The following is a 26,421-nucleotide window of genomic DNA, read 5'->3' on the forward strand; positions in this document are numbered from 1 at the left end:
CAAGACATAAAAACAGAAACAAAAATGAAAAACTGCTTTTGAATTTACAAAGTTAGCGTGCACATTCAGGGAGAGGCACAGACTCAGAAAAGACCTGAGAAGACTTTAAATTTATACCCAGGTTGATCCTTGTTAAAGAAACAGCCTATATCAACCAAGATCAAAACAGAAAAAATAAATAACAAACCCTGGGTAAAGCAGAGAATATGATTACCAGAATTGCCACAAAATTCCAATGTCCAGTTTTCAACAAAAAAATCATAAGACATACAAAAAACACAGGATGGTATGGACCATTCAAAGGGGAAAAAAATGAACCAATGAAACTGTCCCTGAAAAAGACCACATGGCAGACCTACTAGATAAGGACTTAAGAACAGTTGTCTTAAAAATGCTCAGATAACTAAAGGATGAGCATATAGTCAAGAAAACAATATATTAAAAAATAAAAATATCAATAAAGATGAAATCTGAAAAGAAATTTTAAAAAATGCTAGAACTGAAATATATAATTTATGAAACAGAAAATTCAATGGCAGGTTTGACTAGGCAGAAGAACCTATGAACTTGAAAATAGGACAATTAAAATTATTGAGTCCAAACAACAAAGAAAAAAAGACTGAAAAAATGTGAACAGAGACTAAGGGGCCTGTGGGACTCCATCAAGTGGACCAACAGATAGATTGTAGGAATCCCAGAAGGAGAAAAGACAAGGAGCCAGAGAAATAATGGCCAGAAAAATTCCCAATTTGATGAAAGACATTAATAAAAACATCCAAGGTCAATAAACTCTAAGACATATTAAAAGAGATCCACACTGACCCACATTATAATCAAACTGTTCAAAGCCAAAATCAAAGAGATAATATCAAAAGCAGCAAGAGATAAGCAATTCATAATGTACAAGAGTTCCTCAATAAGATTATGAGCAGATTCCTCATCTGAAACTTTGGAAGCTAGAGGCAATGGGCTGATATATTCAAAGTGTCAAAAGAAAAAAAAAAAAAACTTGTCAGCCAAGAATCTTATTATATGGCAAAACTGTCCTCCTAAATCAAGGGAGATTAAGATATTCCCAGATAAATGAAAGCTGAGGGTGTGTGTTACCATTAAACCTGCCCTGCAAAAACCAAAACAGAACAAACAAACAAAAAACAACAAAAAGAAAAATGCTAGGGGTGCCTGGGTGGCTCAGTTGGTTGGGTGACCAACTTCAGCTCAGGTCATGATCTCACAGTTTGTGGGTTCGAGCCCCAGGTCGGGCTCTGTGCTGACAGCTCAGAGCCTGGAGCCTATTTCAGATTCTGTGTCTCCCTCTCTCTCTGCCCCTCCTCTGCTCACGCTCTGTGCCTCTCTGTCTCTCAACAATAAATAAACGTTAAACAAAAAAATTTTTTTAAACAGAAAAATGCTAAAGACTCCTGAAGGATGAAATGAAGAACACTTGCTAGTAACTCAAAGCCATAAGAAGAGATGAAGATTTCAGTAAAGGTAAATAAATGATATATTATAAAAACTAGTATTATTATAACAATGGTTTGTAACTCCACTTATTTTCTACATGATTTAAGAGACTAACACATTATAAAAATTAATTATCAGTTTATGTTTCAGGACACACAATGTATAAAGATGCACTTTTCTGACATCAATAACTGAAAGTAGTGGGAAAGAGATATAAAAGAACAGGTTTTTGTACGTTATTTGAAGCTGGTATAAATTCAAATTAGAGTGTTATAACTTTAGGATGTTAAATGAAATTCTCATGGTAACTACAAAGAAAATAGTTATAGAATACCATGAAAAAAAATGAGAAAAGAATTAAAATGATTAAAGAAATCAACCAAACACAAAAGACAATAATAATACAGGAAATGAGGGACAAAAAAAGGGAAGAGGTATATATAAAAAATAGCAAATAAAAGAGGTCATTATCAGTAATTAGTATAAAAGCAATGGGATTAAGCTATCTAGTCAAAAGACTGAGATTGGAAGAATAAATAAAAAACAAAAACAAAAACATGTTATTAGGGCTCTTCCTTGGCTCAGTCAGTTGAGTATCTGACTCTTGATTTCGGCTCAGGTCACGATTCTAGGGTCATGGGAACAAGCCCCACATTGGGCTCTGTGCCGAGTATGGACCCTGCTTGGGATTCTCTCTCTCTCTCTCTCTCTCTCTCTCTCTCTCTCTGTCTCTCCTCTGCCCTTTCCCCTTCTTGTGTTTTCCCTTTCTCTCTAAAACAAAAACAAAACAAAAAAACATGTTGTCATGTTGTCATCTCAACCACTATCTACAAGAGACTCACTTTAGCTCCAAAGACACCAATAGGGTGAAAGTGAAATGATGGAAAAAGATATTCATGCAAATAGTAATCAGAAAAGAATAGGAGAGGCTACACTAATATAAGACAAATTAAATTTTAAATCAAAAAAGTGTATGAGACAAAGAATGACATAATATATTAATAAGAGCTTCAACACAGTGAGATATAATAATTAGAAACATCAAGTGTGCCTGGGTGGCTCAGTTGGTTAAGCGTTCAACTTCAGTTCAGTTCATGACTTCACGGTTTGTGGGTTTGAGCCCTGCGGTGGGCTCTGTGCTGACAGCTCAGACCCTGAAGCCTGATTCAGATACTGCATCTCCTTCTCTTTCTTCCCCTCCTCCACTCACACTGTCTTGCTCTCTCTCTCTCAAAAGTAAATAACATTAAAAAATTTTTTTTAAAAACATTTATGCACGTAACAATAGACCAGCAATATACATTAAGCATAAAATGACAAAATTGAAAGGAGAAACAAACATTTCTGTATTAATAACTGCATATTTTAATAATCCATTCTCAATAATGGATAGAACAACCAGACAGAAGGTGATTAAATAAACAGAGGATTTAACACAATAAACCAACTAGACGTAACAGACACATGGAACATGCCATCCAACAACAGAATACATGTTCTTCTCAAATGCCCATGGGACATTTTCCAGCAAGGACATAACAGGTGTTAGAAGGTAGATATACAGAGCTTCTTCTCTGACTACAATGAGATGGGGTTAAAAATCAGTAACAGAAGTAAAACTGGAAAATACATAAATTTGTGGAAATTAAACGATATACTCTTAACTGATGAAGCACAGAAGAAATCACAACGGAAATTAGAAAACAGTTTGAGACAAATGAAAGTGAAAATACAACATAGCAAAATTTATGGGACATAGCAAAAGTAGTGTTAAGAGAGAAATTTATAGCTGTAAATATTTACATTAAAAAAAGACCTCAAATCAACGACCTAACTTTACAACTTATAAAACTATAAAAAGAACAAACTAAAATTAAAGCTAGCAAGAGGAAAGAGTTAATAAAGATTAGAGCAGCAATACATGAAACAGATAGTAGAAAAATGGGGGGAAAAATCAGTAAAACAGAAATTTGGTTCTTCAAAAATATCAGTGAAATTGAAAACCTTTATCTAAATTAAGAAAAAAAAGAAGAAAAAGACTCAAATTACTAAAATCAGAAATGAAACTGGAGACATTACTACAAATTCTATAGAAATAAAAAGAATTATAAGAGATATATATGAACAACTCTGTGCCAACAAATTGGATAGCCTCGATGAAGTGAACAAATTCTCAGAAACACAAAACCTGATTAAGAGTCACAAAGATACAGAAAACATGATTAGACTTATAACTAGTAAGTAGATTGAATCAGTAATCAAAAACAACTCCACAAAGAAAAGTCCTGGATCTGAAAACTTCTCTTGTGGATTCCCCATACATTCAGAGAAAAATTAACGCCAATTCTTCTCAAACTTTTCCCAAAAAATTGAAGAAGGGAAAACAATTCTTGACTGCTAATTCCTCCTCTGAAGACAACACTTCTCTGATACTAAAGCTAGACAGCAATACTACAAGAAAACTGCAGACCAATAGCCTTATGAACATTGATGCAGTCTATGCACTGGGAGAAAATATTTGCAAACCATGTATTTGATAAAGGACTAATATCCAGAATATGTGTGTGTGTGTGTGTGTGTGTGTGTATGTGTGTGTGTGTGTGTATAATTCCCACAATTCAACAAAAAGCAAACATCCTAATTAAAATATGAACAGAGTACTTGAATAGACATTTCTTCAAAGAAGATATACCAATGACCAGTAATTGCATGAAAAAATATTCAAAATTACTCATCATTAGGGAAATGCAAATTAAAACCACAGTGAGATACCACCTTCTATTCATTACTATGGCTACTATCAAAAAGAAATAAATGATGATGAACTTGTGGAGAAACTGGATCCCTTTTGTTCTATTGATGGGATTATAAAATGGTACAACCGTTATGGAAAACAGTTTGCTTGTCCTTTCAAAAAAAATTAAACACAGAACTACTATATGATCCATCAGTTTCACTTCTGGGTATACACTCAAAGGAAATGAAAGCAGGGCCTCAAAGAAATATTTGTACACCCTTGTCCTTACCAGAATTATTCACAATAGCTAAAATATGTAAGTAACCTAAGTGTCCATTGACAGATGAACGGATAAGCACAATGTGGTATATTCATAAAATGAAATATTATTAGCCTTAAAAAGGGAAGGATATTCTGAACATATGTTACAACATGGATGAAACTTGTACAGGGAGTTATTATTTAATGGGTAGCATTTAAAAATTTTTACTTCTTTATTTTGAGAGAGCAAGCTTGCACATGTACAAGTGGGGGAGGGGCAGAGAGAAAGGGAGAGAGAGAAACCCAAGCAGGCTCCGTGCCGTCAGCACAGAACTCTGCATAGGGCTCAATCTCACAAACTGTGAGATTATGACTTGACTGAAATCAAGAGTCCGATGGGGGCACCTGGGTGGCTCATTTGGTTAAGCTTCCAACTTCAGCTCAGGTCATGATCTCATGGTTCTTGAGTTTGAGCCCTGCATCAGGCTCTGTGCTAACAGCTCAGAACCTGGAGCCTGCTTCAGATTCTGTGTCTCCCTCTCTCTCTGCCCCTCCCTTGCTCACACACATTCTCTCTCTCTCAAAAATAAACATTAAAAAATTAAAAAAAAAAAAAGAGTCCGATGTTCAACCAGCCAGGCCACCCACGCACCCCCTGAGTAGCATTCCTGTTTTACCAAATAAAGAGCGTTCTGAAGATGGATGGCAACAATAGTTGCACAAAAAATTAATGTACCAAACACCACTAAACTGTATTTTTTAACAAATGGTTAAGGTGGTAATTATTGAGTATTTTACCACAAAAAAAAAAAAATGTAAAGAAAAAAAAAACCAACTTAAGGGCATGACCTAGTGCCAATATTTTACAGATGAATAGTTTCAGCAACAAAATGAGAAAGGTACTATTAATATCTCAGATATATAGCTGCAACCATGACATTTGGAAAGATTGAGTGATTTTTCTCAATGTCACAGAGCATACATAACCAAAGCTGGAGTTGAGGTCCCCCAGAGCCTGCCTTCTCTTCACTACATTACTTTTCAAGTTATCTCTTCTATTTTAAATGAGGGGGTGGAGCTAATTTAGTACCTTCTACTATTCAAAACATATTCACAAACAATAGCTCATTTGATCTCATAATCTATGTTAAGAGGGTAAACAGGGCAATTTTTCTTCTATCCCTTTTACAATTCCCAATACTGAGGTTCAGATTGTGTGCTTTGCGATGAGACCCCACAGCTAGAAAATGGCACAGCATGTCAAGAAGTCACATCTTTTTAACTATGAAACACTGGGTATTAAACTATGAAAGGAGTGTATCTTTGCTTTGTTTGCTAATTTGAACACTTTCTGCATAGCACACGTGGAAGAGTAAAGAGGTGATCTACTCTCTCACTGAATTGTGCTTTTTACTCACATTAAATACTGAATAGCTTTATTTATACAGCAAATAGTAACTGCCAACTAATGTACCAGACACAAATTATACATGTAAGTTTTTAGAGCTGAAAACACCTTAAAAGTTATTTATTTCAAACCCCTTATTTTACAGCTGAGGAAACAGACCTAATGTTTAATGTTACACTATTTATTAATATTAGAGTATGTTCTAGAAAGCTGGGGTGTCCCCAAGCTCTTATTCCCATTCCAAGTTTCCTCTGTTTATGGCATAAAGATTCTCCACAAATAATTATTGCATTAAAAAACAACTTCTTTATTTGTTCCTGGAGGCCAAAGAACATTTTATATTGTTAAGAATGTTCTCAGATCGACGTAGTGAAAAGAATATATGCACATCTGTATGACAAAAATATAGATATGGCTATGATATGGTTAGAGGTGTCACTGTTAAGTTAAAATCAAAGACAGTTTGCCTGGAGCCTGGCAAGCCGTTGCTCCGCAAGCTCTTCAGAAAATTGCAGAGGAAAATCCGTTCGACGCATTTTCTTTATTCCACTGGGGAATAGTTAAAAGTGACCAGCAGATGCCACTGTTGTCAGTTGTAAATAATTTTTTTACATTTCAAATAAAGGGGATGAGTAACTACAGAAAGAAATGGGTTAAGTCACAAAATAATCATGTTATCTTAAAAAACTAAGTGATAAAGGTAATACATAATTGGATCTTTTGGTTTACCTTTAATTAGACACTTGGCAACTAAAAGACAAGAATGAATTAGAAAAACATTAAGGAAAACATTAAGTCTTCTATGTTTGAAAATAATGCTCATGTTAAAAATTAGAGGTTGATGTGATGGACAACCAATGTTGGCTGATGGCTGTATCTAATAGCAAAGATATATCCTGATGAGTGACAGAGTAAAATTAAAAAAAAAAACCACAAAACTTCTTTGCTATTGTGGCATCATAAAAGAGTTTTGTATTTCTCAAACCTATACTCAGTTGTAAGTGAGTTCTTACTGTAAAACTTATTATTATGTTACTATCTTCTATTTTCATCAAGGTTAGTAGGTATTAAGTCTTTTTAAAATAATTTAAAACATTCCTTGAGAAAAAAAATTCATGGTGGCTTTTGTTTACTTAAAAAAATTTTTTTAATGTTTATTTTTGAGAGAGAAAGACAGAAAGTGAGCAGGGAAGGGGCAGAGAGAGAGGGAGACACAGAGTCCAAAGCAGGCTCCAGGCTCTGAGCTGTCAGCACAGAGCCTGACATACGGCTCGAACTTGTGAACCATGAGATCATGGCCTGAGTCAAAGTTGGATGTTCAACTGACTGAGCCACCCAGGTGCCCTTATGTTTACTTTTAGGATGACCTCATAAATTCCACAGTGGAGCATGATTAAACTCTGTAAGAATACCGAATACCTTCCTGAACATATTCTTGGGATGCCTCTTCATCATTTTTTTTAAAACATTAATCTCACCAAATACCTATAAATTATAGCTCATACAGATTTTTCCATATATTTTCATATGGAACTGAATTTCTGCATATTTTAATTTATTCACAATGAAATATCAAATCTATGCTGTATCTTCAACACTCTGAGAGTTGCTGGGAGGGATTCAGAAGAGAGCATAGCTTCTGTCCTTAGGCAAAAAATAAGGTGGAGTGAAAAGAAAGGCTTTGTGTTTGGACAGATCTACACTTGCTAAAAAGTTTCTGCCACCACATGACATGATCTGTAAAACAGCAATGTTTCACAAGGTTGTTGTAAAAACTAAATTAGAGGGGTGCCTCGGTGGCTGAGTCAGTTAAGCATCTCATCTTGGTTTTGGCTCAGGTCACGATCTCATGGTTTCATGAGGTTAAGCCACACATTGGGCTCTGCCCTTGCAGTACAGAGGTTGTTTAGGATTCTCTCTTTCCCTCTCTCTCTCTGCTCCTCCCACACTCGTGTTGTCTCTGTCTCTCTCAAATAAATAAATAAACTTAAACAAACAAAAAAAAAGACTAAATTAGGGGTGCCTGGGTGGCTCCGTTGGTTGAGCATCCAACTTCAGCTCAGGTCATGATCTCACAGTTTGTGAATTCGAGCCCCACGTCAGGCTCTGTGCTTACAGCTCAGAGCCTGGAGCCTGCTTCGGATTCTGTGTCTCCACCTTCTCTGCCCCTCCCATGCTCATGCTGTGTGTGTGTGTGTGTGTGTGTGTGTGTGTGTGTGTGTGTCTCAAAAATAAACATTAAAAAAAATTTTAAAAAGACTAATTTAGATAAGGATGTAAAATGTCTCTCAATATCTGGCACAAAATAGTAGTTAAATAAGTACTAATTTTTACTCAAATAAGCCTTGGAGAGCAGATAGGAGGAGTGGTCAAAGCCCTAATCATAGACAAAGTAGCAAATAATAACAGAGATAAGGAAGAGAATAAATGCAAAATTTTAAACAAAATAATCCAGAGAGAATAATCCAGGAAATTTTTATGGAGGAGGTCACACTGATACTTGAGAGAAAATCAAGCATTTGAGGTGTAGAATAATGTGAGATAATTTAAGATACAGAGTGGGATATGAGAGAAGAACCAGTTAAGCGTGACATTCACTCCAATCATCATTCCTACCACTAGCAGATCCAAAATAAGTTGTGTGCTTTAAAGTCTGCTTAGAAATTAGGTGATGAAATTTTTGAATTTCCTAACTGTACTGTGGTTATGTTATAGACAATCTGTTTTCTTAACAAATACATACTTAAATATTATGGAGTAAAAATCAACCTACTCTCAATTTATTAAGATAAATAATACATGCATATGCATGTAAATAATGTGTGCATTATTATGCACAAAAAATGTGTGCATATCTATATGCATACATAAAAAGAGAAAGGCAGACTGATGGAGGAAATGCGGCAAAATGTTAAAAATTAGTGAATCCAGCTAAAGGACATATGGTAACTATTTGTGCTATTCGTGTATGTTGTAAGTTTTAAATTGTGTCAACATTTATAGATGAAGTTTAAAACTAGGAAGGTGAATTAAAGACATTCAGATAAATGAAAGCTGAATTTGTGCCAGCAGAATCAAACTGTAAAAAATTATGGAGAATGTTCTTCAAGCTGAGGAGAAATTATAATAGAAACATCTATAAGAAAAGATCTATAGGAAAGAATAAAAAGCAGGAAATAATAAATATGTGGATATGTATAAGGAATAATTTTATATTATTTATTTTAAAAGACACTTGGCTAAAACAAAAATTTATATAAAATGTATTTTGGGTTTATAACATATGAGGTAGATTATGATAGGTTAAGGATATATCCTGGAATCCCTAAAGCAAACATTAAAAAAAGGGGGTGGGTAACATAAAAAGAGAAGTGATATTGGATACAAAAATAATTAATTCAAAAGAAGGTAGAGAAGGAGTAATAATAGAAGAAAGAATGTACAAAACAATAGAATACAAATAAGACGGTAGACTTAAATCCAACTATATTAACAGTTGCATGAAATATAAATGGTTTTATATTCTTCAAGGAAAAAATAGTCAAGCTGGATTTAAAAATAGAAGCACAGAACAATTACAAGCTATTTGCAAAAGACATTTGAAATATAAAGATATATTGTTTAAAAACAAAGGATGGCAAGATGTATCATGCAAATGCTATTTAAAAGAAAGCTGATGTAGTTATTTTACTACCCATGTAAACTTTAAGAGAAGGAGTATTACTAGAGATTATAGGAACATTTCATAACGATAAGAGTGTCAATTTATCAAAAAAGACATCACACTCATAAGCATATAAGTACCTAATAGCAGAGCTTCTAAATTCATGACAAAATATGGCAGAACTAAAGGGAGAAATAGACAGATCTACAATTATAGTTGAAGGATTTAACATTAATAATGGAATATCAATGTGAGCATATATTAATAGAATAATTAATCATTTTCAGTTAGAAAAATAATCGATAGTACGATTAGAAAAAAATCTCAGTCAATACCATATTGACACTACAGCTTTAAAAACTGTATCTCTCAGGGCACCTAGGTGGCTCAGTCGGTTAAGCTTCCAACTTCAGCTCAGGTCATGATATCACGGTTTGTGGGTTCGAGCCTCAGGTCGGGCTCAGTGCTCACAGCTCAGAGCCTGGAGCCTGCTTCAGATTCTGAGTCTCCTTCTCCCTCTGCTCCTCCCCTGCTTGCACTCTGTCTCTCTTTCTCTCAAAAATAAATAAACATTAAAAAAATTTTTTTAATTGTATCTCTCAATAATTGATACTGCAATTAGAAAAAGAATAATAAAAATATAGGAAATATTTGAACACTACAATAAACTAATAACATTATTTACTTACATAAATCTACGTAAAATTACTGCAGAATACACATTATTTTCAAGTGCACATGGAACATGTACCAAGATAGATCATACACTAGATTGTTAAACAGATCACAGGATTTCATGGAACTCTCCCTCTCCCTTGTCAAATGCTATTCAGAAGTTAAAAGGAAAAAAAAACACACCTCAGAATATGTAATTGTGCTTGGCAATTAGGAATTCATTTGTGATTTTAGTTAAAGCAGTATCAATAAAATATTGAGGGTTGGAAGCCATGTTACAACGGGCCAATGCTGGAGTGAAAGGTGGAGATGAAGAGACCATGAGGATAACAGTTTCTCTCTGGAAGTTTCTCTCAGGATATAAGAGGAAGAACAGTGAGTAGTAGTGGGTGAAGGGGGAGACACAAACATATTTTTGTTTTAAAATAGAGGGTATGTTGCTAAGTGAAATAAGTCAGACAGAGAAAGACAAATACCATATGATTTCACGCCTATGTGGAATCTAAGAAACAAAGCAAAAAGAACAGACTCATAAATGCAAAGAACAAACTAGTGGTCCCCAGAGATGAGGGAGATTGGGGGGGGGGGGAGGGGTGGGCCAAATAGATGAAAAGGATTAAGAGGTAAAAACTTTCAGTTATAAAACAAATAAGCCACAGGGGTGAAAAGTATAATGCAGGAAATATAATCAATAATACTATAATAACCTTGCATGGTAACTGGTGGTGACTGCACATATCATGGTGAGCACTGTGTCACGTTTGGAATTGTGTAAGTCAACTATACGTGTAAAATAAAACGTTGTAAGTCAACTATACTTCAATAAAAAATGATACAAAATAAAGTGGAGAGAATTGAACACTTTTTTTTTTTTTTTTGGATGATGAGAAGGAGCCAGTAGAGAGAGAAAGGAAAAAGGAGGAGACAGAAAAATCTGTGGGAAGAGGTTCTGGAGAATTCACAGTGAGAAGAAATCAAGAGCAGAGGTTGGGGGACTGTCCATCATGAGCAGGGAAACCATTGCTCTTTAAGGGGTGGGGGAAAATGAATAAAATACATGTAGAGAATGCTTCATCTTAAATGATAAGCAAGAACAGGAAATTATTATACAGTGCATATTAATATTCGCAAGTAATTTAAGGTAGAATCAAAAGCAAGCTTTGTGATAAGAGATTCTCAAATGTTTTAAATCACATTCACATAAAACTCCTTTTTTCCCTCATGTATGTTTCTTTTTCTTCCTTTCTTTCTTTCTTTCTTTCTTTCTTTCTTTCTTAATGAATTGGGAAGTGGGTTGGGGGATATGAGAAGATGGGAAAGATGGGACAGAAGAGAGGCAAAGAGAATAAAAATAAGCAATTCTCAGAAAAAGAAATCTAATGGCAAAGTGTATGTAAAAGCATCCTCATCCAATCTAGTAATGAGATAAATATAAATATTCAAACAGTGAAATACTATGCTATATCCCAGCAGATTAGATTTAAAAAAATTCATTGGGGGCACCTGGGTGGCTCCCTTGGTTAAGTGTCGGACTTCGGCTCAGGTCATGATCTCACGGTTTGTGAGTTCGAGCCCCGCGAAGGGCTCTGTGCTGTCAGTTCAGAACCTGGATCCTGCTTCAGATTCTGTGTCTCCCTCTGTCTCTGCCCCTCCCCCACTCACACTGTGTCCCTGTCTCTCAAAACATGAATAAATGTTAAAGAAAATTTTAAAAAAATTCATTTGTCATTCCTCAGTGCTACTCTAAATGGATACTCAATAGATACTCTAAATGGATACTCTAAATGGATACTCAAAATACAAACTCAATGGATACTCTAAAATTTTTACACCTGGCCAGTGATAATTTAAATTGATATAACTGCTTTGGATAGTACTTTGACAATTTCCAGGAAGGCTGAAGATGGATGGGTAAAATGTATTCTTGTTTACAAGGACCTGCTCCCTCCCCCTGGGAGAGAATTCTAAGCCCTCACCCACTTGCCTGTGCCTGGCAATCTTGCCCCATGGGGAGAATATATTTCCCTGTCCCAGAGACTAGGATTTGGGTCCTACGATTTAATTTGGCCAATTGAATGTGAATAGACATGGATATCCCTTGTACAAACAGAAGCTTTTAAAGGCATTGTAAGTTTTTGTCACTTCCTGCCCATATTCCCTCTGCCACGAGAAGGGTATACACAGATAGGAGCCCTTTCCATCCCAACTGCAACAATTAAAATAAAAATTCTTGGAATTTCTGGAGTGGTTTTAGGGTTATAGACTTTTGGTGGAGGACTCATTTTTTTGCATGTAAGGAAAACGAAAACGAAATGCTAATATATCACACAGATATGTTTATTATTTAAATGTTTGTAAGATTTTAATTATGAATGAAAACATTTCTAGAAAATGTTACACATTTTGTATTAATGATTGTAACTGGTTTAAGGCACATAGTGCAAAATACTTCATTTCTGATACAGAGATCCCTAAATGTTTATCTAACCACACTGGCATAAATAGCCTTAGTACCTTATATGGTACAATATATGTTTGGGAAAAAAGTGTTTGGGGAAAAAATAAATAATAATAAATGTTTTTGGGGAAAAAAAAACTTTGTGGGTAAAACTAGTACACTAACTATTTCCTGGCAAAAATCTATTAGTAGATTCATTTTTTGGTTTACAGAGAAGTTGCGATAGGAAAATACTATTTGTCTATGATTCTTTTAAAATCACATTATTATATAGTACACAAATTATTCACCTGAAAAAAATCTCTAAATACCTGAGAATTTACCCATGAACAGTTAATTTTTGTATACTATCTTTTATGTTTTGGCTTTGAGAACCTCAGATATAAAATAACTTGAACATCTCTAATAAAAATTTTGCATATGTAAACAGAATTTTGTTTACTAAAATGGGATTTCCAAAATTTCAATTGTTCTCATTTCTCTATTTGATTAATAAAGTACAGTATATAGTTTTTGAGAAACGATCTTTCAGAGTAAACATATACATATATAAGAGTTATTGAGACAGAATATAAACATTATAAAAACAACATATTGCTTTTGTATGTACAATCAAATTAGAGGTAGGTGTTTTAAGTAAAATTCTACTATATCATATCTTCTGTGTTATACCCACAAATTTTCATATTTGTATTTAACCCAAGCATACATTTTTAATATAAAAGTATACTGCATTTCCAGGATAATTTTTTTTATTTGAAGCACCATAACCCACAATTAAAAATTAAAGGAAATATAAAACAAGGTATCTAAGCTGTATCAGTAGAAAGTATAATGGCTATGTACTTTTTGATGTGACTATGGATTTGCTATTCACCTGACAGATTTAATAATGTTTATAGTTGTTTTAAATAAATTCATTTTCCTAATTTTTACTTGCTCCATTTTAAACAAGTAGAATAAACATTTCATTGTGCAATTCAGTACTGAGTAGAGATTTGTATGTGCGATTATAGGTATAATATAACTGTAATCCATTCCAAGCTGTTTGTTAACAGCAACATTACCTTGGTATAATTCATTCAAATATCTGTATACTCTACCATAAATTATTGTGTCCTTTTAAAAAGATCCCGATTAGAATCATATATATGTTAAGCTTATTTTGAAGGCTTTGGAAAAATTAAGCAGTGATTTGATTCCCTGATGAGCACCCTGGAAAAAAAAAAAAAAAAGAAAGAAAGAAAAGGAAAAGAAAAGGCACAGACATTTTGGATGTGGAAATCTCAGGAAGGGAAGAGTAAAGAAACGAGCACCGGTTATTCGCAGATATTCCAGAGAATATCTCCTCATACTTCCCATTTCTGAATGTTCATATTACTTGAATTGGGAGACCAGTAGTCATGTGAGGAATACACTTTCCACAGAACCCTCCACATCTCCCGTAGACTTTGGTTCCATCCTGAAAATAGGAAGAGGCCGAAATATAGGGTAACCATACATGAGCTGGTATCTGTGCGCACAGGCAAAAAGAGCAAATGCTTTGAATCATGGGGCTGAAATCATTTAGCCGAAGTTTCCTATAACAATTACATTTGAGGTCAAAGATCATACCGTTTCAGGCTTAGTTGAAATTTGTGGTCATGGGAACTGGATAATCTGAGATTCATATTAACTACTTGATTATAATCCCCACTAAAATTTAGACAATTCATCTCAAACTACATATTTTTTATCGAGGTGTCTATTTGCTTCAGCGAGCTTGTTAAAAACTCTTCCAATTTGCTGTCTGATATGTACATGATTTTACATAAGCTCATAGGCTAAATAAAAAATACATTATACGAATTTGACCTTAACTGACAAGTCCTATTCTCCCCCATTAACCTTAAACATCTCACAGAAGTATTACAAACGCAGTTTGAAGAAAAGTATAGAAGGGGAGAAGGTGATAAAATGGATAAAACTGGAATGAAAGCAGTAATTATAATTAGAAAAGGACTAAGAAGGGAGATTCTTCTCTTTTTTTCTTTTTTTTTTTCCGCCTATTTTAAGAAAAGCGAACGATTCACTGAGAAACAGGTAGACAGAGGCTGGTGAAAGGGGTGTGATGCATGCTCTCTCTAGACTGCTTTCCATCTTTGACCAAAAGCCAAAAGACTGAAGACATTTTAATAGGATGAGGCAAAAAATAGTTTGAGCTCCTATATGAGTATCTGGAGAAAATAAGGTTTTTTGTTTGTTTTGTTTTGTTTTTCATGTTAAAAGGGAGGGCAGAGAAGGAAACTTTGAGTTCCTAGAACATTTGGGGGTAAAGAATGTTTTGAGATCAGGGGTTTTTAAGTTGTCTTTTCTTTCAGAAGCTTTTTAACTGTCAAGAATGTAAGTAAGCAGAGAAGAAGGGAATGGCGGTAAAAATTCCCATTCATATACATACATTCTTATCCCCAGATTGTTTAAGTAAAAAGCTAATCTGGATAAAATGTCCTGGCAAGTAAAAAGAGGTTTGCATTTCATGCGTAAGTGTGGGTTCCACCCATCTCAGCTTCACACCAGGCCTCAGGTTTCAGGAAATGCTTTCATATGCAACATTTTTGATCAAGGTCGAAATTCTCAGTCGATTAAATAATTAAGCTTTACAATGGAACTTCAAAAGAAGCAAAAGGAATGACTGTACTAAATAGTCACACCTACTGGTGGTCTCTTTACAATACCAAAAAGATATCTAAAAGCTGGATAAATAAGGTGAAATATTTCATTGAGCTCTTTGCACTGAGACCTGCTCAGAATATACTTCAAGTAATTCATTTATTCCCATACTTTCTACCAAACAGGATTAGACCTAAATATGCCAAATCAAAATTTAAAAATAGCCATTTGTTCTAAAAGCCTACTTCTGACCTAAATGGCAGAAATGATAAAAATTTAAATTCTTTAGGTGTTCATTAAAACTCAGTTGCATAGTCTTCAGAAATAGAATGTCTTAGTGTCTATGAATATTAGAAAATTGAGTTTCACTTACAAATAATATTGATACAAGTAGGAGTATAACAAAAGTAACTTCTATCAAAAGAAAGAAAAACCCTAAAATCGAATGGGCAGGGGCTGTCGATGGTGCTGACTTATGAGTAACACAGGTGAAAACACTTACAGATCCTGATTTACTGTAGATAGAGTCCTGCTATCTGAGACATGGTAACCGTAAGTAACAGGAACCATCTCATAAAGGGTATGTGCCAGGGCAGTGTATGAGCAAATTAAATGTGTTCTACATGTAATACGTGTGCTACAGTAAAAGCCAAGTACGATGTTATCTAGATAAAGGCAGAGGAAAATATGCATACACCCATAAAAATAGTCCTAATTCTTAGAGAAACTATAAAGAACAGATGTTAAACGACAAATGGCTTTAACACCACCCCCATCACTGAATCAAAGCACTGAGGTAAATAAACCAAAAATATACTCCTCACTTTGAAATATTAAAACTACCACATCTTTAATAATTAAAGTATAGCTAACAGCACTACCTCTTTTTGAAGTACTGGCATATCAAGTCAGCAGCCCCAAACAAGCCAGATAAAATCTCTATGCCCTGGCATTTGATATTTCGGTTCAAGGATCTGTAGCCTACACATGGATTTATATGCACGTAAAAACACATGTACATTAATAACAATGAACCCAGTTTCATTATTTCATAGATTAATATTATGCCCCATTATATGTAACATGCGTCATATATGCAATAACTCATTAGTCATTAACTTTATAACTCTAAAGTAGAGGTCCTTTAATTCCAGTTCACAGCACAGTATTTCAGACAGGCATTTTGGTCCAGCAGGACTTACTTGTGATCTGTGGATGATGACAGAGGCATAACTCCCCTGAGCAAGCCACTTTGCTGTGTTGGATATCCTCATCCCAGTTCCTGCCAAGTTAATGCTGAACTGTCCCTAGATTGTAAACAAAACAAAATAGGTGGAATTAATAAAATATTTAAGAATGCTCCTGGAGGCACCTGGGTGTCTCAGTTGGTTAGGCATTGGACTCTTGGTTTCAGCTCAGGTCATAATCTCACAGTTCTGAGTTCGAGCCTGGCGACAGGCTCCGTGCTGACAGTGGAGCCTGCTTAGGATTCTCTCTCTCTCCCTCTCTTTCTCTATCTCTGTCTCAAAATCAATAAATAGACATTTAATATTATTAAAAGAAAAAAAGAATGCTCGGGACACCTGGTGGCTCAGTCGGTTAAGCATCTGACTTTGGCTCCGGTAATGATCTCGCAGTCCAAGTCCGTGAGTTCGAGCCCCTTGTCGGGCTCTGGGCTGACAGCTCACTTGGAGACTGGAGCCTGCTTCAGATTCTGTGTCTCCCTCTCTCTCTGCCCCTCCTCCACTTGCATTCTGTCTGTCTCTCTCTCTTAAAAATAAACATTAAAAAAAAAACTTAAAAAAAAAGAATGCTCTTGGATAAAAACACCTCCATTTGAATTACATAAGAAACACTTCAAATTATTTTTCAAGGGTCTTTCTTTAAAAAATAAAATAATATTGATATAATCTTACTCTAAAGGAAGTGAACCAGCTAAAGCTTTTTAAACATTGATTACAAACAAATCTCAATATGAGACATCTGAATCAATACCATATAATGTTATTTGTGCAAAAGTAATTCTGTCCAACCCTAGGACTCCACGGCTTGACAGCTAGAGCTCGTGTCCCTGTAGCAATCGGCAAGTCCTAAGAGATGGGGTGTTCACAGGGACAAATGCCAGACTTTCACATTTGTCCAATTTCTTTTTTTTTAAATTTTTTTAATGTTTATTTATTTGAGAGAGAGAGAGAGAGCATGAGCGGGAAAGGGGCAGAGAGAGAGAGAGAGACACAGAATCCGAAGTAGGATCCAGGCTCCTAGCTGTCAGCATAGAGCCCTACACAGGGCTCAAACCACAATCCACGAGATCATGACCTGAGCCGAAGTCGGACGCTTATCCAACTGAGTCACCCAGGTACACCTCTTCAATTTCTATTCTTGACCTCTTCTTACTAACTTCTCTGATGAATTACACCTGTTTAATGTATTTTCTGGACTCTCCTGTTAATGTGCCTTACTCTGTTGCCATAAAAATATTACTTCTCAACCCCCTACACAAAACTAGTCAGTGTAATATTATTGTCCCAGCTATTACATCCCTTTTTAAAGTGCCCTGAAGTGTATGATGCCACAGGATTTACACACATGGTCTGTGAGCCCCCTAGTGGCATTATGATCTAATTCTTTTCAAGACACAAGAACCATTTTCATGTCAAAATATTTCAGACTATCTTTGCTAAATATTAAACCTCAAATATCTGTTAATTGAGAAAATGTGTGACAAAACTGGATAAAATTTGGGCACATTTATGTCTTGCAGTACACAATTACACATTGAAAAGTAGAATTAATTAATGCTAATTAAGCTTATTGCCAATGTTCCATGTACACATAGATTCAGAGTGACCTTCTTAGATCACATCACTATATCCCATAGCCTAAGATGCATGAATCTTGAGCAAGACTGTGATAAAATATTAGGAGTTACATTATGTGATTGAAAATATTATCTTGTCATGAAGGCAAAGATGAAATAGATTTCAAATATATTTATAATGTGAATTATTACTATTGCTAAAACAATTATATATCAATTTAGTTTATTGCTAAGAAGTCTAAGCTATTTCTTAATTAAAATCAAAATAGAAATTCAAATACATTTATGATATAATTTTGATATATACAGAATTTCCCTGTAAGAGAAATAATGTTTAGATAAATTCCAAAGAAAATATATTACATATATCATTTGGTTATAAATTTAGAATATGACCTATATGTTTCATTCCTGTATTCTCAGAGCCCAGAATATGGCTTAGTGTTTTTGAATGGATGAATTAAGTGCAACATTATAAATATTAAATTTTAGCATTACATACACATGAATACACAAATACACATATAAACTTTTCATATGCCATGATAATGAATGACATTAATACTAGACACATTGGTATTTTATATTGGCAAATACTAGACACATTTGGTATTTTATATTAGTAAATAACTAATTCTTAGTCAACCTGCTACAAGTTTTGCATTGAATATCTCCATCTCACATTAACTCATAAGTAGGCCTCTGACCAACAAAACTCCTTAAAAATAGACATATATTCTGTGATGCAGGTTTCCTGTGACAAGCCACTTACTGAGTGCCCCAGCAGGCCATTCGGTGTTTTCACAGCCTAACATTCTACACTTTCCTTAATTCTTTACCCTCCTGCTCAAGGTTGCTTGGAAGCATTCAAATGTATATACACTGGAAATGAAAGGAAAAAAAATGACTGACTACTGACAGACTTAGGTGGTCATTGACACAATCAGTCGGTCTAGAAATATCTATTGCTCCATTTCTCCAGACTAATTTTCATGAGCTTTATTTATGTCCTTAGTTGATAAAAACTTCCAGTTTTAAGATAAATTTTGGGAATATAATGGGCAGCATGGTAATTCCAGTTAACAACACTGTACTGTGTATTTGAAAGTTGCTAAGGGAGTAGATCTTAAAAGTTCTCATTCAAAGAAAAAAATTTGGTAACTATGTGAGGTGACAGATGTTAATTAAACTTACCATGGTGATCATTTTGCAATATATTGCAACCAAATCATTATCTTGCACACCTTACACTAATGCAATATTCTATGACAATTATATTTTACTAAACAGGGGGGAAAATAAAATAGCATATGTATATAAATAAATGTAATGCATTGTAGAGAATTACAGGTATATAAAAAAAGGTACTGGTACATTCCTATGGGACTTCAGAAGGAATAAATGATTGGATAAATTAATTATATTAGTTTCATATTTTTATTTAAGAGTAAAATGTATACCTCCTTAAACCTAACCCTTAACTTAAAAAATTAGTTCAAAGTAGCTGCTAAAAATTTGTGTTTTAAAAGTAGTATGAGGTTTACCTCCTCTTCTACTCTCAACCTTTTTTAGAAGAGGAGGCCATAAGATGTAAAATTCTAATAGCAAAGTCACAAGTGGAAGGTGATTCAAATATCCAATAATTCAACAAATTGGAATGTCTTGAGTAATTAATTGACTGCATCAAAGGAAAAAGTAGTTGTGGATATAAGAGAAGAGCTATAGAGGTAGACATAAGTTTTAATGTTCTACTTCTTTTATTGACTGGTTGGTTCATGTGGTCTTATTACATCATTATAGTTTGATAATTCTAAAATGTGTTGTACATATTTTATCATGAAGGGATCTATAATCTGAGGCAAACGCAATAAAAATTCCATGGAGAATTTTTGTAGCTCTAGAGAACTGATTCTAAAATTTATATGAAAAGACAAATTAAAATAGTTAAATTAATTTTTAAAAAGAATAAACTTGAAGAACCCACACTACCTTATTTTAACACTTATTATAAAGCTATCATAACCAAGACACTGCTGTGTTGGAGAGATAGGTAGATCAATGGAACAGAATAAAGTTCAGAAATAGACCCACAAGTGGACCAAAAATAGGTCCACTTGATTTTTAACAAAGGTGTTAAGGTAATTAAGTAGAGAAAATATTGTCTTTTCAACAAATGGTGTTTGGACAAGTGGATGTCTACATGCAAAATCCATTAGATTTTACACAATATTAATTCAAAATCAACCACAGGTCTAAGGGTAAAACTATAAAACTATACAAATTTTTGAAGGAAACATGGGAGAAAATCTTTGTCACTTGGAGTTAGTCAAGGAGTTCTTCAATATGAAACTAAATGCACAACCCATATAGCATAAAAGTAATAAATTTGATTTCATTAAAATTTAAAATTTTTGCTGTGTGAAAGACACTTGAAAGAAAAGCTATGGCTCAGATCAGGAAAAAATATTTGCAAATATATTATGTAACAAGAGACTTGTATCCAGAATATGTAAAGAACTCTCAAAATTAAACAGTAGGAAATGAACAATCCAATTTTTAAAATGGGTAGAAGTCTTGAAAAAACACTTCACCAAAGTGGATATGCAGATGACCAATAAGGACATGAAAGGTATTTAACATATTTAACTGTGAATCAAATGCAAATTAAAACCACAATGAGATTCCACAGAACATGATGGGGCAGAAAACAAAATTTGACAATACTAAGTGCTAACAGGGAAGCAAAGCGACTAGAACTTTAATCTTGGCTAGTGGGAATACAAAATAGTACAGCTACTCTTTAAAACAGTTTGGTAGTTTTTTATAAGGTAAACATACACAGTCCCTATGACCTTACAATCCCATTAATCAGGTAATTATCCCAGAAAAATGAAAATGTATGTTCACACATACACCTGCACACAAATGTGCATATCAGCTCTATTCATAATCTCCCCAAACTATAAGCAACCCGTTCTTCCAATGGATGAGTGGACAAACTATAGGATCACTGTACAACTTGCATATGATAGAATAATTCACAGCAATATGAAAGGAACAAATTACTGACACATGCAACAACACAGATGAATCACAAAGGCATTATGTTGAGTGAAGAGAGCCAATCTTAAAACGTTATATACTGTATTTTCCATTTATATGACATTTGTATGACATTCCAGCAAAGGCAAAACAATGGCAACAGAGAACAGTTCAGTGTTTACCAGAAGTTAGGTCCAAAGATTTGGAATTGCCCTATATGCTGATTATACTGATGGTAATGTGAATCTGTACATATGTTAAAACTGTATACTAAAAAAAAAAGGTAATTTTTCTCTATAACTTTTTTAAATGTGAATGGGTATAAAATTTATTTAAAGAATAAATTTTCCAAAAGGCTTGCAAAATAAACCCAACAGTCTGTTGTATGTAAGAGACATACTTAAAATAAAGTGATCCATAAAAGCTAAAATTAAAAGGATGGGCAAAAAAATACCAGGAATCTGAACATAAGAAAAGAAGAAGGGTAATAATACTAAGGGACAAAGTAGAATTCAAGTCTTAAATCAGGAAAACATGACAAATAAATACTAAAAACCATAATCTACAATGAAAAATAACCCATGAATATTATGAATTGAGTAACACAGTGGCTTTTATAAAATAAAACTATAGGAGATACAAGTAGACATAGATAGATAGATAGATAGATGATAGATAGATAGATAGATACCCCCAATAGGAAATTTTATTATACCACTTTTAGTAACAAGACAGATCAAGCAGGCAAAAATAAGGAGAGGGATAATCTAAACAATATAATCAAAAAGGTAGATCTTTGGATGCGTATCAAACTCTGTATCCTTATGGTAAAAAATACATGTTTGAAATATTTAATGACTGGTTCTAAATTCTCAAAATAGATGCTGACCCTGATCTACTTGCATTAGCTGAATGTAGTTATTTTTCTTGCTCTTGTGTCATCAATATTAATTATAAAACAGCTAAAGAGATACACATTAGGTTTTATCGTCCAATTTTTGTGGCTCTTTGAAAAGTATCAAAGGTTTTCCTTTACTTCACTTTTGATATATGTATTCTAAAGTCACATCACACTCCTTAACTTCATCTTATATTGCGATGTGGCAAAGTTTATTTTCCCTAAAGAGTGCCATATGTATCCATTCTCTTTTTAGAATTCATGTCCCAGAGTGCCCTGTCATATGCAAACAAAGAGGATGTGGTTTTGATGAATCCCAAACAAAATAAGTTCTTTCTGTGACATCAAACATCTGGAGAGTATTCATGCAAATGTTGTATAACTTAACACAGAATCTGGTTTATATATTTGACAGAACACCTCTAAGAATACTGGACAGTTTGTATTTTTGGTAACATAAACCTCAGCCGGTTGAATTGTAGAGAATGAATATAGATAGGTAAATTTCCTATTCACAGCACATACCTATCTATGCTTGCTAACATCTAATTTGGGAAATAAAACCTGGCATTCCAGAAATGCCTGGAGAACTACACGAGGGAGGCATCTCACCTTGATGAGTAGAGAGGAATATTTTATTACTGTACTGGTTCTGCCTCTGACTTTCTCAAGGACCTTGGACAGGTTATTAACATGGAATGTCTGCTTCTCCTAACTATGAAATGGGATTGCCCAGTTTACAACTACATAACTTTCTCAAGATATTATAGGGGAGAAATGGGGTCACAGAGAAATTAAATAAAGGGTTAGAAATTAATGGAAATAACTATAGTATCATTTAAAAACCTAACTGTGCTAACGCCTCTTATTCAGATATCAAGCTCAACAAGAAATATTCTGTTTATGGGGCTCCTGGGTGGCTCAGTCGGTTAAGCGTCCGACTTCAGCTCAGGTCACGATCTCATGGTCCATGAGTTCGAGCCCCGCGTCGGGCTCTGGGCTGATGGCCCGGAGCCTGGAGCCTGCTTCCGATTCTGTGTCTCCCCCTCTCTCTGCTCCTCCCCCGTTCATGCTCTGTCTCTCTCTGTCTCAAAAATAAATAAACGTTAAAAAAAAAAAAAAGAAATATTCTGTTTATTGGGGTGTCATGGCTCATGGGTTCTAGCCCCACATCGAGCTCTGTGCTGACCGCTCAGAGCCTGGAGCCTGCTTTGGATTCTGTGTCTCCCTCTCTCCGCCCCTCCCCCACTCATGCTGTTTCTCTCTCTCTCTCTCTCTCTCAAAAATAAACATTAAAAAAAACGAAATACTCTTTATAATAATTAGCTTTCTGTTAGATATTTCCCATTAGGAAAGTTAAGTGAGATGAAAGTGTGCTTAATGATTTATTTTGAGAGAGAGAGAGAGAGAGAGAGAGAGTGTATGTGTGATCATGAGAGGGGGAGGGGCAGAGAGAGAGGGAGAGATAGAATCCCAAGCATGTAAGATCTCACAAACCATGAGATCATGACTTAGGCTGAAATCAAGAGTTGGACAATTAACTGAATAAGCCACCTAGGCACTCTGAGATAAAAATTTTGATTCCACTTGACAGTTACATGATTTAATTGCTTATCAGCTCTCTTGTGAATTTAGTTTTTATTTTATCAACCCTGACCTTGCCCAATTTAACATGTAATAAAAAAGACTGGATTCCCAGAACTTGGCAACCTTTCCAAAGTAATGGCATCTGTGAGACCTTGTATCAGACTCTCCACATCTCTACGTGGCATTCTCAATTTGCTTCTTTCTAATAACATTAAGTATTTGACAAGATGATATAGCTTATAAGGAGGATGGGTTGTTGGACAAAGTTCATCAGTCTTGACATGGGTTGATCATTTGAGAATGAATAATCTCTATTTAATCTTTATTTAATAATCTCTAGTTAAAGGGAAGTGTTACTAAAAAATCCGTAGGAGTTTGGGCACTTGGTGGCTCAGTCGGTTGAGCCTCTGACTTCAGCTCAAGTCATGATCTCATGGTTTGTTGTTTCAAGCCCCGCATCAGGCTTTCTGCTGTCAGCTCACAGTCCACTTTAGATCCTCTGTTCCCCTCCCTCTCTGCCCGTCCCCCGCTCTCTCTCTCTCTCTCTTAAAAATAAACAAACATTTAAAAAAAACCTTTAAAAAAATAAATAAAAAATAAATTTAAAAAAATCCATATGGATTAAAAAAATTGCTGAGAATGCTAAAAGGTTTAGATTACACATCCTTGACTTTAAAACAGGTGTCTGAAGACTTTAGAACACAGTGTCAGGCTTCATAAGGGGGAGTTCATCAAGGTAAGGACTGTCCTGGGAAAAGAACTGAATAGAAGATGTGGGTCAGAGAGTCACATTCTGGGAAGTAGACCAATTATGTGATGGACCGATATGAATGAAGGAGAAAAGGAGAAGAATGGACATGCATGGAGCTAGCCAGCTTCAAAGATTGAATGAGAATATGAGCCCTCTCTGCCAAGTTATCTACCTTTAAAATATGACCAAGAGAGGAAGTGCTTCTGGAATGGCAACTTGAGGAGCTCTGTGGCCTCACTCTTCAACAAAACCATAACTCATAAAAATTATGAAATACAACAACCATTTAAGGTCTCTAGAAATTATCCTAAGGTTATACAACAAATGGAAAAATATTTATTCACAAAAAATCTACTATATCTGGGTAAGAAGAGGGAATGTCTATGACATTTGAACCATGACCTGCCCTTTACTCTTACCTCAGCAAGATGACAGTTTTAGTCTTGATAGGAACACAAGGCTCCATTTCTCCAGCATTCTGTTAACGTTAAGTTTTCTCCCTGGGAGTGGAAAACTGCCAGCAATTCTCATTTCATGAAGTTCTGTGCCACAGAAGCTCTATTACAGATGAGAATAGCTAAGCTCCCATCCACCACTCAGTCCCGACTCATAAAACAGAAGATCTACCCCAGGCATGATTGGCCAAGAACACAAGGCTCCAATCATCCCCATTCAAAATCACTGGTAGGGCAGAGGTTCTATGCTGAGAAGGGCAAGTCAAGAAGAGCAGGGGTTACTGCTATGACTCAGGATCCTGCTTATTAAAAAGTAGGATTATTACTCTGAGAAGTTGGCCCTATCCTTAGATCCACAGAACTAGTGCAAAGTTTTTTCCTTAGGATAGAGTCATGATGTTAAGCTCGGAGTGTTCCATAGCTTTTTCTAAGGAGTATGAGCTTATTTGAGAAAGAAATAGGAGAATTTCAAGACTAAAGATGCAACTGAAAACAAGATTTTAATGACACACAGCTAAAAAGGGAGTGGTGATAGCTCAATGAGAGCAACAAGGAAAATGGTAGATCAAATTGAAGTTTAACAGAGAGAACCAAGGAAAGAGACAGTTAAGAAGGGCTCCTCTTGAGGTCTGACTTGACCTATAATACTACCCTGGCCAGAGGGCTTGAATTTAGTTGGATTAGTCCATGGAGTAATTTACTCCTCCAAGATGTTATTGAAAGAATATAGCAATCATCTAGCAATTAATGGAGTCTAAGAGCTGAGTATGATATCAATAGATTCAGACCAGCTTAAAAACGTAATGGATTTTTGTATCCTTTGGATAAATTCCTAGTAGTACAATTGCTGGGTCATAGGTTAGTTCTATTTTTAATTTTTTGAGGAACCTCCATACTGTTTTCCAGACTGGCTGCACCAGTTTGCATTCCCACCAATAGTGCAAAAGTGTTCCCCTTTCTCCGCATCCGTGCCAACATCTGTTGTTTCTGGAGCTGTTAATTTAGCCATTCTGACAGGTGTGAAGAGACTCTTAAATACAGAGAACAAAGTGGGGGTTTTGGGAGGGAGTAAGTAGGAGGAGAATGGGTTAAATGGGTGATAGGCATTAAGGAGGGCACTTCTGCTATGAGTCACTGGGTTCTACTCTTGAAGCCAAGGCTACACTGTATGTTAAGTAACTCGAATTTAAATTTTAAAAAAGTTAATGCGCAAACTAGGAATAAAAATAAAAACTTGGGGCACCTGGGTGGCTCAGTCAGTTAAGCGTCTGACTTCGGCTCAGGTCATGATCTCACTGTCCGTGAGTTCGAGCCCCGCGTTGGGTTCTATGTTGACAGCTCGGAACCTGGAGCCTGCTTCGTATTCTGTGTTTCAGTCTCTCTGCCCCTCCCCTGCTCACACTCTGTCTCTCTCAAAAATAAATAAATGTTAAAAAAAAAAATTAAAAAAAAAACTTCATGGAGAGTTAAGAAAGAGACAAAGAGATCTCAGCTAAAAACACTATCATTCCAGGAGGATTAGAGTGACTGTACATGTCCAAGGCTGTGCCA

General features: G+C 35.0%; 1 protein-coding gene across 1 annotated transcript in view; it reads right to left on the reverse strand.

The window, feature by feature from the left end:
• Positions 1 to 13,472: 13,472 nt before the first annotated feature.
• Positions 13,473 to 26,421, reverse strand: part of ADAMTS20 (ADAM metallopeptidase with thrombospondin type 1 motif 20) — a 177,174-nt gene continuing 164,225 nt past the window's right edge. Inside the window, exons 38-39 of the mRNA XM_049625325.1 lie at positions 16,519 to 16,623; positions 13,473 to 14,129 (exon numbers count right to left, since the gene is read on the reverse strand). Of these exons, the coding sequence (XP_049481282.1) occupies positions 14,040 to 14,129; positions 16,519 to 16,623 (195 nt within the window). The 3' untranslated portion in view covers positions 13,473 to 14,039. The remainder of the gene's footprint in view (positions 14,130 to 16,518; positions 16,624 to 26,421) is intronic.

The sequence above is a fragment of the Panthera uncia genome, chromosome B4 (genome assembly GCF_023721935.1).
Source record: "Panthera uncia isolate 11264 chromosome B4, Puncia_PCG_1.0, whole genome shotgun sequence".
Lineage (NCBI taxonomy): Eukaryota > Metazoa > Chordata > Mammalia > Carnivora > Felidae > Panthera > Panthera uncia.